The 12,509-nt window shown below is 39.2% G+C and overlaps 1 protein-coding gene and 2 non-coding genes across 3 annotated transcripts; all 3 read left to right on the forward strand.

Moving 5' to 3' along the window:
• Nucleotides 1–109: 109 nt before the first annotated feature.
• On the forward strand, nucleotides 110–12,442 carry LOC122051110 (quinone oxidoreductase PIG3-like). The gene is made up of 7 exons (XM_042612069.1): nucleotides 110–401; nucleotides 8,338–8,667; nucleotides 9,031–9,210; nucleotides 10,566–10,647; nucleotides 10,982–11,089; nucleotides 11,160–11,318; nucleotides 12,062–12,442. The coding sequence occupies exons 1-7, from the start codon at nucleotides 150–152 to the stop codon at nucleotides 12,256–12,258; spliced, it is 1,308 nt and encodes a 435-aa protein (XP_042468003.1). The 5' UTR covers nucleotides 110–149; the 3' UTR covers nucleotides 12,259–12,442.
• Nucleotides 7,830–7,912, forward strand: LOC122054542. Its single transcript, XR_006132827.1, has one exon. It is a non-coding gene; the product is annotated as a small nucleolar RNA snoR114 (small nucleolar RNA).
• Nucleotides 8,090–8,173, forward strand: LOC122054535. The gene has a single exon (XR_006132822.1). It is a non-coding gene; the product is annotated as a small nucleolar RNA snoR114 (small nucleolar RNA).
• Nucleotides 12,443–12,509: the final 67 nt, after the last annotated feature.

Consider the following 12,509-nt stretch of genomic DNA (forward strand, 5'->3'; position numbering starts at 1 on the left):
AATGTTTTTTTTAAAACAAAATCTTTGTTAATCTTTTCATACAAATAAGTGGCCGTCCTCGGTGGGTCCAGGACTCTACTTCGGCAGTTCTACTGCACTTCTGCCATTTTGGCTTGTCAAACAGCGTCACTCTTGGCTGCGAGATCGAGATGAAGGCCGTGGTGATCACGAACCCCGGCGGCCCCGAGGTTCTTCAGGTGCAGGAGGTGGACGATCCGGCGGTTGGTGACAACGAGGTCCTCATCCAGGTGGAAGCCTCCGCCCTCAACCGCTCCGATACAGTCCAGAGGGAGGTCTTTTACCCGCTGCCCAAAGGCGCAAGCCCTTACCCAGGCCTCGAATGCTCTGGTAAGATCATCGCAGTAGGCAAGTCCGTTACGCGCTGGAAGGTTGGTGATCAGGTATGTTGACCCTCCCAGCCTCCCTGGTGGATTGTTGGCTCTGTTGGTCTTCATTTATTTGATTGAATTTTCTTGCAAGAATTCGTTTAATAAGCTAGGTCAGTAGTCAATTTTCAGTTTCTGGCTAAGTTTGGGTTTCTGGCGTAACAAGCCCTTTGTTATTTGTCTCCTTTAGATCTACCGTGATTTTGAATCATAATTTGGGTGCTTTCGGTGTCTATCGTCATTACATTGTCTTATTCGCAGTTTCGGGATCAAAATTTTGATATAATCTGTTTAATCATAATTTTTTTTTAAAAAAATTTTGGGATCAAAATTTGGTTCTGTATTAATTGTGAATAAAAGTGGTTGTGAAGAAATTACTTGGTGGATCTATGTGAAAAATTTAGGCAGGTTCTTAGAATGAATTGCATTATTACAATCAACATAAACTTTATAAAATAATATAAATTTTATATTTTATATTTTATATTTTAAAAAAATAAAATTCATAGAAATTCTAATCTTTATGACGTTTTCTTTTTCACTCTTAATTATTCTGTTTAACAGAAATATTTAGGCAGCGAATTGTAGTTCTCCACACTTCTTTACTAATGTACTTATTCTTCTATTGTGTCCCCTAATTTTTCCATTGTTGTATTTTTTCCCTAGTTTAGGGAAATTTAGATTCTCTTGCATTTGTGAAATGTTTTACATATGAAATTCTAATCGATATCAGCATAGGGAATATAAGTGAACAGCTGACAGTACAAGTCTGCTGTTCATAATTGTCACACGTTTATGCTTCTTCACCATATCCAGGGCTTTTGTTTTGAAAAATCCTTGACCAGGATATTTAAGTCTATTCTGTATTTGCTACTTCAATTTCCTGTCCTTGGTTCTATATATATTGAAGTCACATTGTTGGATCACTACTAGTACTTGATAAATAATGAAACTAGGTACAACTGTCTGCAGATGAAACTAAGGCTGTTGTGCTAGGACGGCTTCACCTTTTCTCCAACAGCTGCCTATCTCAATTTATTCTTAAAATTGATGAGAGTATATTAGTGGACAGGCTTCCTCTGGAGACTACATATTGTGGAACACTTTAGGAAATATCCTTCAGCTATTTCACCCAAAGTTTCATGATGCTTCCCATAAAACTCAGATGTGCTTGAGTCAAACCTTATAGCGCAGTGTGCTATGGATATCATGTGCTATATGATCCCGTCCGGAATCTGAGTCGGACAGAGGTTGGTTGCGTTGTTGTTGGCGTTGACGAGGGTCGTCGAGATGCGTGGCTGACGCTGTACCTCCGGCAAGGACTACCGCGGGAGGGTGACGGAAGACGATGACGAGGTTGACGAGGTGGGGATCTCCTGTGCACACTCAGACAAGCACCCAACCAGTTAGAGACCAAGAACCAAGGAAAAAGTTCCCGAGTCAGGCCCTCCGATGCTCAAGTCAGGTACTTTTTCCCCAGAAGCACAGTAAATGGACGAAAAAATAAAGCATGAATGTGAAAAGACGGGTGAGTGTACCTGCGTAGAGATAAAGCCTCCCTTTTTATATGGCAATGGGTACTTCTGGAGTCTGATGAGTGTCAGGGAATGTCGGGTGTAAGAATTTGTCTGACGATAAATGACACATGACATCTTCTTATAGGTCTAAGGAGGGATCGGTGGACAATGAGCCCTAGGCCGTTAGCATATTCCCTGACATGCGGTGATTATTCTCTGACGGGTTGTTACTATTCCCTGGCTTGATTGTCGTATAGTGTATGCTCGTCCCGGTCTGTTAACCTTATACTAGGTCCTTGTACCTGCAAATTTTGACCTGTAGGCACAGACCTGCATTCCCTTGCTTGTGTTTGTTGTCCCGTAAATCCAGATCTGTACGCCCAATCCTATATTTGTCATTCAATGAATCAGGTAGATCCAGACTTGCTCTTACCGCCCTGCGCCTTGAGACCCTTGCTCACCGTTCCTCAAGTCTGGTCTTGTATGCACGATCGTACTCCGTACGTTGTCTTATAAGTCCTGACCTGTACGTCTTAGTTTGCCTATCCGGACCTATACGTCCCAATCCGCATATCTTGACCTGTAATTTCTGACCTGTATTCCTGATCCGCATATCTTGTCCTATAATTCCTGACCTGTAAGCTTTTAGTCCACTTCCACCTACCTGCCCTGTACATTCTGGTTCATGTATTTTGTCCTGCATATCTCGACCTGTAATTCCTGACTTGTATTCCTGATCCGCATATCTTGTCCTACATATCTCGACCTGTAAGCTTTAGTCCGCTTCCCCCTATCTTGCCTTATACGTTCCGGTCCATGTATTCTATTCTACATGTCTTATCTTGTAAATCACGCCCTGTAGGCCTTAATTCGCCTATCCCGACCTGTATGTCCTACCTTTTGCGTTCTTACTGGCCCTATGGGTCTGACCTCTGAATCTTACTGGCCCTGTGGGCCTGACCTTTGAATGCCTCATAGGCTTAACCCTGACTGGTCTGTAATCTTGACCTTTGACCTACACGTAGGCTGACCCTTTGACCGCCTTATAGGCTTGACTTCTGACCTTCATATAGGCTTGACTTCTGACCTCCACTTAGGCTTGACTTTTGACCTCCACATAGGCTTGACTTCTGACCTCCACATAAGCTTAACTTCTGACCACGTCAGCTATCCGACCCCTTCATCATGCACTGTAGCACTATAGATTTGACGTATCAAATATTGCTTAATAGTTTCTTGCTTTGAAATACTTTTGAAGAGTTTTCATCCCAAAAGCTAGCTTGATCTTTCTTGCATCGAAATACTTTAAAGTGTTAGTTTTCAGCCTGAAAGAGCATGAAATGAAGTTGTACAATAAGTTCTTACCCGAGCCTTTTAGAATCACAAATGATGAGCACAATATACAAAATTTGAATTATCAGACTTATGCAAAACTATGAAACAAAGGTGACATTTAATTTAGGGGTTTAGGAATGAGGGAATAGATTCATTCCTGAACCTTATGTTTGATTAATGAAAATGGAATAAAAATTTTAGAATGAAACCTAAAAATTTGGATTTTGATGAAACTCATCTCCTCCCTTGAGTTTGATGAGAATGAAAATGAAAATTAAGTTTTAATGAAAATACTTTTAATATATTTGTTCAATTTTTCTTTCAAATCATTTTTTTCTTGATCTTTCTCATCATACTTTCTCTCTTCTCATTTTATCATTGCATTTTCTTTCTTATCATATTTTCTCTCTCCTCAATCTCTCCTATCATATAGTCTCTCTCCTCATTTTCTCTCATCACACTTTTCTCTCCATTCTCTCCTATCATATTTTCTCTCTCCTTATCCTCTCTCATCATGCTTTTTCTCTTCCATCACACTCTCTTTCATCATTTTTTCTTATCACATTTTATCTCTCATCATATTTCTCTCTTCTTAATCTCTCCCATCACTCTCTATCATACGTTCTCTCCTCTCAATCTCTCCCATCACTCTCTCTCCTCATTTTCTCTCATTATATTTTCTCTCTCTTCTGTTGGTGTAATATCTCTCCTCATTTTCTTATCACATTTTATCTCTCATCATATTTTCTCTCTCTAGGTTAAGATTGACCAGGTTAACTAAGCTTGAGTTGACTCAAGCTTGAGTCTTAATGTTTGAGTTTCGATGTTTGACAATATATATGGAGATTGTTGGTGATACTTGACTGGGAAAGTCCTAACTGGAGGTTAGACGATGGAAAGTCCTCGTGAGTGAAGCTAGACAATTAAAAATCCTAGTGAGTGAAATCAGATGAAAGACCTAGTGAGTGAAGCTAGGCAATTGGGAAATCCTGGTGAGTGAAGCCAGGTGAAAGACCTAGTGAGTGAAGGTAGACAAGTGAAAGTCCTGGTGAGTGAAGTCAGGCAGATAGAAATTCCTAGTTGGTGAAGCTAGACAGATGACAAATCATGGTGAGTGAAGCCACGTGAAAGACCTGGTGAGTGAAGCCAGGCAGATGGAAAGTCCTGCTGAGTGAAGCCAAACAGATGGAAAATCCTAGTGAGTGAAGTTAGGTGAAAGTTTTGGTGAGTGAAGTCAGACACGTGGAAATCCAGGTGAGTCAAAGTTGATCAGACACTTGGTGTTGGGAAGTTCAAGTAGGTCAAAGGAGTGATCAGATTCTTGGCCCAAGAAAATCCAGATGACTCAAAGGTGACCAGACATCTAGTGGAAGGAAGTCTAAGTGGGTCATGAAGGACTGGACACTTGGCACGAGACGGTAAGTCAAAGTGGGTCAAGGTTGACTGGACACTTGGCACGAGGAGAAAAGTCCAAGTGAGTTAAATGATTGACCGGACACTTGGTGAAGAAGTTCCAGCATGTCAAGGTTGATTGGATGTTAGACACGAGGAGTCCCAACAGGTCAAGGTTAACTGGATGTTGGGTTTGGGAGTCTTACGCTTGACTCGGGCGAGCTAGGGTTGGTCAATTTGATCAAGTGATCAAATTGGACCAAGCCCAATCGATCAGCTGATCGATTGGGCACAATGCTGCGACAAACAACAGCCCAATCGATTAGCCGATCGATTGGGAAGCGATGTCGCGAGAACAGAACGGTCCCTAATCGATCAGTCAATCGATTGATCATCGCCAATCAATCGGTCGATCGATTGGGGATGGAAATCTCGCGCGATGCGAGAAAGGCTGAATCGATCGGATCGGATGATCGATTCTGATCTTTTCCAGCGAGAGAAGCGCTCTGAATCGATCAGCTGATCGATTCAAGTCTCCCAAATCGATTGGTCAATCGATTGAGATATGACTGTTGCGCAGAAAGCGAGCGATAGACGACTGCGATTGCGTAGATGTGACGTGACAATCAATTGGGAGCCCTAGAAGCGCAGAGTATAAAGCCATGACGAGCTTTCTTCTTTGTAGCTCTCTCGACACAGTGACATATGATTTTCTCCTACAGATCTTAGAAGCTCTTGGGGACAAGTGTTGCTGCACTTCCAAGGTTCAAGAGGCGTTCTTCAACAACAAGGTCAAGCAAGAAGAGGATGTTTTTTTGTATACTTGTATTTTCTTCTTGTGTGTGTTGTATTTTGTTGTGTGAGTGTTGTACAAGGCTTCTCCGCCTTCGGTAGTTACCGAGAAGGAGTATTTTTCATAATAGAGAGTGTGTCATGTATGGATCATTGGATTAGTCGTCTCTTCTTAAGGTGGATACTAAGTAAATCTACATGTTAGCGTTATAACTCTTGTTTCAAGTCTATTCCGCTGCATATCATCATACCAAAGCAAGCAAACGAAGTGCGACGATCTATTCCCCCCTCTAGCTACAAATCGATCCTAACATCTTCATCCTCTTTCATCATACTTTCTCTCTCCTCATCCTCTCTTATCATACTTTCTCACACTCATCCTCTCATCATGCTTTTTCTCTCATCGCACTCTCTTTCATCTTTTTTTCTCATCACACTTTATCTCTTATCATACTTTCTCTCTTATCACACTCCCTCTCCTTAATTTCTCCCATCACACATTCTCTCTTTTTATTTTCTCTCATCACACTTTCTATCTCTTCATTGTCTCCCATCGTACTTTCTCTCTCATAATATTTTCTCTCTCCTCATCCTCTTTCATCATGTTCTCTCCCATCACGTCCCCTCGGATGGGTCTAGTGACTAGCATATAAGGTGTTGCCACCATGAGGTCTGAGGTTCGAATATCGACAAAAGTTGAGGTAAATGCCTCCCTTATGTGGTAGTCACTATTTCAAAGGCTAGTAGCCGTTCGTGATTTACCTCCTCCGTGTTAGCCCTGAGACGGGTTGGCGGGGGCCCTGGGGCGAGCGTATTCGCCTTTTGTCACCATGTTCTCTCCCATCACACTCTCTTTTCTCATTTTCTCTCATCACACTTTCTCTCTCTTCATTCTTTCTCATAACATTTTCTGTCTCATTAGACTTTCTCTTTCATCATTCTCTCTCATCATATTTTTCTCTCACATTCAACTTTCTTTCACATCTATTTTTTTCTCTAAGGGTAAAAAATTTTTTAGGTTCATTCTGATAGAAAATATTCAACTAACCAAATATTATTTTTAAAAGTGATACCCATACTCATTCCCATTCGACAATACTATGATTCTCATTTTAATTTCGATTCGTAGGAAAGAACCAAACGACACCAAAATCTTGTTAAGGTTTTGAATTGTGGATTTGTTATTTCATAATTTTTTAGTCGTTTCATGAGAAGGATCAAGTATACAGTTGAAAAAAAGCTGTGATAAATATAAAATTTAAAATATTTTCTAAAAACGTAAATTAACATAGTGTAAGTATTCCGTGATAGTTTTAATATGGTTAACTAAGTTAAGTTAGATCCTGTGTATTTGATCCTTGTGTTTAAGTGTGTAGGAGCTTAGAAACATAAGAAGTCGAGTGGAAGACGTGACTAGCGAGAATGATGACACTGAAAAAGGAGCTGACGGGCTTTGTGCATCCGAGTGACGAGATGTTGCGGAAAAGTATATTGATGGATGAGAAGGACGTACGTTGCGTCCGAGGGACGAGAAGCTGAGGAGGAAGTCTACTAGAGGAGAAGGTCAGAGTTGGGTTCATGTGAGGTCAACTCCGGATAGCTGGAGCATCACCCACACAAGAAGAGATCAGTTTTTGGGAGCTGATATGCCTTCTGTCTTATGGATGACGTCTTCGATGACTTGGAAGGCGTCTTCGATGAACAGTACGAAGACGCCTTCCATCCCATGGAAGGTGCATTTCCTATCCATTACCCGAGGATAAAATTTTATACTAAGAAGATAGAATTTATCCGATGGAAGCCGCCTTGGACCAACTTGAAGGCGCCTTCAAGCCGCAGATAATATTTTTCAAGACCTATAAAAAGAGCCCTGGACCTAAGAAATATTCAACAACTCTTATATTAATTTCCTAGTTTATTTCTGTGCGTCCAACGAATGTAAAAGACTTCTCTAATTTTAAAGAAAAAGATTTTTTAGTGTTTTTCATTTGCTAACAACCACTTAAATTACAATCAATTAACTTTTTACCTCTTTTATTTTATTAGTTATTTAACTATTTTAATTTAATTATATTACTAATCTGAATTAAAAAAATAATAAAAGATATTTTTATTTGATAGATAATTCACCTAATTTTTATCAGTCAGCCCAGCTCTGCTCTATCACAGAGTATTAGATAAAACAAAAGTCTAATTCATTAAAATAAGTTAAATTTAAAATTATATAAAAAGGTCCTTTATCCCACGGACTAAAATTTAAGATATATATGTGCCTTAATTTAACAAAATATCTAATTAAATATTTAAAATTATTTCAACTGGGGTGGTGGCGCAGTTGGCTAGCGCGTATGTCTATGAGTCATCCTGAGGTCGAGCGTTCGAACCTCTTTCACCCCATGCATTCCCTTGGTGATGAGGATTGCTGCGCTTCAGTGATGTCAGGGTTCATCACAACCATCTGATTAAGATGTCAAAAGTGCTTCTGAGCCAAGTCTTTAATTGCCCATTTTTATTGACATATGTTGTATTACTCACCAACTATTTACTTGTTGATTTAGACATCCATTCCAACGGGGGTGGTTGAGCAGTTGGCTAGCGCGTAGGTCTCATAGCTTGATGAGTCATCCTGAGGTCGAGAGTTCGAGCCTTTCTCACCCCATTTATCCTTGGTGATGAGGATTACTGCGCTTTAGTGATGTCAGGGTTCATCACAACCATCTGATTAAGATGACAAAAAGTGCTTCTGAGCCAAGCTTTTTTTACCCATTTTTATTGACATATTTTGTGTCACTCGGCCGCTCTTTACTTCTTGATTTAGACAATTATAACCTAATTTACTAAAATGTTATTTTTTAAAAAACAAAATCTTTGTTAATCTTTTCATACAAATAAGTGGCCGTCCTCGGTGGGTCCAGGATTCTACTTCTGCAGTTCTACTGCACTTCTGCCATTTTGTCTTGACAAACAGCGTCACTCTTGGCTGCGAGATCGAGATGAAGGCCGTGGTGATCACGAACCCTGGCGGCCCCGAGGTTCTTCAGCTGCAGGAGGTGGAAGATCCGGCGGTTGGTGACAACGAGGTCCTCATCCAGGTGGAAGCCTCCGCCCTCAACCGCTCCGATACAGTCCAGAGGGAGGGCTTTTACCCGCTGCCCAAAGGCGCAAGCCCTTACCCAGGCCTCGAATGCTCTGGTAAGATCATCGCAGTAGGCAAGTCCGTTACGCGCTGGAAGGTTGGTGATCAGGTATGTTGACCCTCCCTGGTGGATTGCTGGTTCTGTTGGTCTTCATTTATTTGATTGAATTTTCTTGCAAGCATTCATTTAATAAGCTAGGTCAATAGTCAATTTTCAGTTGCTGGCTTAGTTTGGGTTTTTGGCGTAACAAGCCCTTTGTTATTCGTCTCCTTTAGATCTACCTTGATTTTGAATCATAATTTGGGTGCTTTCGGTGTCTATCGTCATTACATTGTCTTATTCGCAGTTTCGGGATCAAAATTTTGATATAATCTGTTTAATCATACATTTTTTTTATAAAAATTTTGGGATCAAAATTTGGTTCTGCATTAATTGTGAATAACATATGACCTAGTTCGCTCCATCCTGCAGGTATGTGCCCTCCTAAGTGGAGGAGGATATGCGGAGAAGGTAGCAGTACCTGCTGGGCAGCTACTTCCCATCCCAGAAGGAGTGTCCGTGAGAGATGCAGCTAGTTTTCCTGAAGTTGCATGCACTGTTTGGTCAACTGTATTCATGATCAGCCGATTGTCATCAGGGGAGACCTTATTAGTAAATCTCTCTCAATTCTTTGTTGTATTGTTTTATATATGTTGCCTTAGGTGTGTCCTTGAAGGTTCAATACGAAATATGAAATCTTAGTTGTTTGTTGTTTCTCTAAGCTGATTGGAAGAAATGCATTTGATTGACGGATAGTTAGATCATTATTTAGGAAATAGGTAATATGTTGGCATATGTTGCTATGTAGGATTCTCGATATTTGGTGTAGTTTAGATGTTATCTCTTATGGTGCTATCCTTAGTTGCTGATTAGATTAGTGAGATATATGTTGAGAAGAGAAGAATACTGACTTCTACTAACAAGAATGTCTTGAGAATTAAACAATTGAAAATTTAAGGGCACTAATGCACTAGGTATTGTCTTTAACTTTGGCCAAATCAGCTAATACTAGTTTGTACTAGGTGGATTTTCTCTAATGCATCCTTCTGGGACCAGACTTAAGTATGCTCCTTTTTGGCATCCAATCAAATTTCTTGTTTCTCCTACTTAAATTTGGGGTCTTAAGGTTCAACTCAGGTTTAATTCTATTTGCCCCAAAATAAAATCACCTTGTTTTGACCCAAAATCAAATTCAGCTGAGATTTTTTTTTTTTCCAAATGTAATGAGTTAGATAATATAAAAAAATTTTAGTTTGAAAAAGATTAGTAGATTTGCATGGCCTTTGTTTGGAACTACATTCAAAGACTTAATGGTAGTTGATACCTATGAACTATGAAAACCTACTAAATCTGTGTTCTTGTCGGGTTGTTATTCATTTTTCTCCTCATATTGCAGAAGAGTTAATTGAATATTTCAAATATTTGAAATTTCAAAATTAAATCACTTTGTTTGCTTGTGTAGCAACTGCATGGAGAAATTTTTAAAAAATAAGTGACATTATAGTTGTCAAACATGCATAGAGGCAGGTGATCAGTTTATTTTGTTATCTTTAAAGCACACTTGTAAGCGAAAACCAAATCCAAAATATCAAAGGAATCATTGTCTCGATGAACTTGCTTTATAAGTTGTATACAAACTTATCCATCAACATTTGATTATAAGACCACATGAACTATCTGTTAGAAGGTGAATTGTTATACCTTTATTTTTTTAGCAATGAGAACAAATTTTATCCATAGGCTTTCCCTCTAATATTGTAATCATTTCAATCTCTTGTGACCGTGACAGAATTTTTGTTAGCTTCATTTGACTACTAGAAGTTGAGTGCTCTTCTTTGTGATAAAGTTCCTCACCAATCCAGGAAATGAACTGTAGACTCTCATGAACTAGGATAAACAGATAAGGTTACACTGATAGTTTATCTTTGTATATCACTATTACTCATCATATGCAATTGAACTTCCAGATTCATGGTGGATCTAGTGGAATTGGTACCTTTGCTATTCAGATTTCTAAACACCTTGGAATTAGAGTATTTGTCACGGCAGGTATGATAGTGTTCAGAGAAAATTTACCTTGTATGAAGGAAATCATATTGTAGCATGAACGTATGGCAACCATGAAGAAACATCATGGCATGTATGTATTGACCACCTTTGACAATACTTACTTGGAACAATTTTTTTTATAGTATTTCACCTAATTATTAATCAGTTTTGATAAGTAAGAAAATAAAATAAAGATGAAGCATAATGGGTTATCTCGTAGAAATATCAAGGAATAAGCTTTGATCCTATTCATGGGGTTGCTGGATTTAGTCTAGAGGTTTGTCTATTTACTGAATTTTAAGAAAATATTCCATATCCTTCATATGGATTCTAGGTACTGAAGAAAAATTGGCTGCTTGCAAAAATCTTGGCGCTGATGTTTGCATCAATTACAAATCAGAAGATTTTGTTGCAAGGGTGATGGAAGAAACTGGAGGAAAGGGTATGCCATTGATACTACAAGCTGCGTTGCAATGCAGCTATCTAAAATCCAGTAAAAATCTGTTATGCAGGTGTAGACGTTATATTGGATAATGTTGGTGGTCCGTACTTGCAGAAAAATCTTGAGAGCTTGGCCATTGATGGTAGACTTTTTATCATTGGTTTCATGGGAGGAGCAGTGACACAAGTAAATCTGTCTTGTCTATTGGCAAAGCGCCTTACCATTCAATGTATCCTCTCTGCCATTTCGTGTTCATTCTCTTATTCTACTTGATTCTTATAATGTTTTGAAACTCGGGCACATATAACTTGTCTGTGTGGACTCAAATGAGTATTTTACACTACAACACTACACGAATGTAGAACTAAGTGTCTAACACAACTACTTTGAACAACTGTACACGTGATCAATTGAGTCGCTGAGTGTCCACTCGGAATGTCCGTATCCCAGATAGAGGGAACAGACTAATAGTCCAAGTATTAGAGGTATTTGCCCCTAGTTACCCTTGTTGTCAGTAAATTTTCTCAAAAGCATATAGAAAGTATATCTACAGCTAATGTCGGACTTGCTCAGGAATAATTTGTTAAATTTTGCTCAACCTTCGAATGTCATTCATAGATCCCCAATCCTGTTATGAGTTAATATGTTGGTAGCAGATCAGATGCAAGTCTTCACTGTTCATATATGTAATAGGTCTATGCTTGACTAGTGATATTTTCTGGCGGAGGCGATCCAAGTAGCAACCTCAACTATTTTGTAATATATATATATATATATTTTTGTCTTCTATGTTCTTAAAATTATTCGTTTCTAATTCAAACATATGGTTGCTTTGCTAGACAACGTCATCTTATCAGGAACCTCATAGTCTTGCTGTTTTATTTTTGTTAAATGTTACTAACTTATGGGAGACATGCTATGTTCTTAGTTGTCTGACGTGGATTGTTCTTGCTGATTTTTTTGTTTGAACAGCTGCTGGTCTGCGAAATAGAAGCAGTGAAAATAAAGCCCAGATAGTCGCGGAGGTGGAGAAGCACGTCTGGCCAGCCATTGCCGCGGGCAAGGTGAAACCTATTGTATGCGAGACCTTTCCTCTGTCTGAAGCGGCTGATGCTCACAGGATGATGGAGAGCAGTGCTCAGATTGGCAAGATACTTCTCATTCCATGATCATAACTCATAAGAGGATTCAGCCCGAAGCCTGGTGGAGCATATCTATACATCATGTAGATCTGTTGAAGCTGTCGTCAAGTCATATATAATGAAACGGAATTATAGACTTGTTGAAATATCATGATTGAATGATGCTTGTCAACTGAATTCAAAATAATACAGACTGGATGTGAAGAAATTACTTGGCGGATTTATGTGAAAAATTTAGATAGGTTCTTAGAATGAATTGTATTATTAGAATCAACATA

Source organism: Zingiber officinale, chromosome 3A (genome assembly GCF_018446385.1).
Source record: "Zingiber officinale cultivar Zhangliang chromosome 3A, Zo_v1.1, whole genome shotgun sequence".
Classification (NCBI taxonomy): domain Eukaryota; kingdom Viridiplantae; phylum Streptophyta; class Magnoliopsida; order Zingiberales; family Zingiberaceae; genus Zingiber; species Zingiber officinale.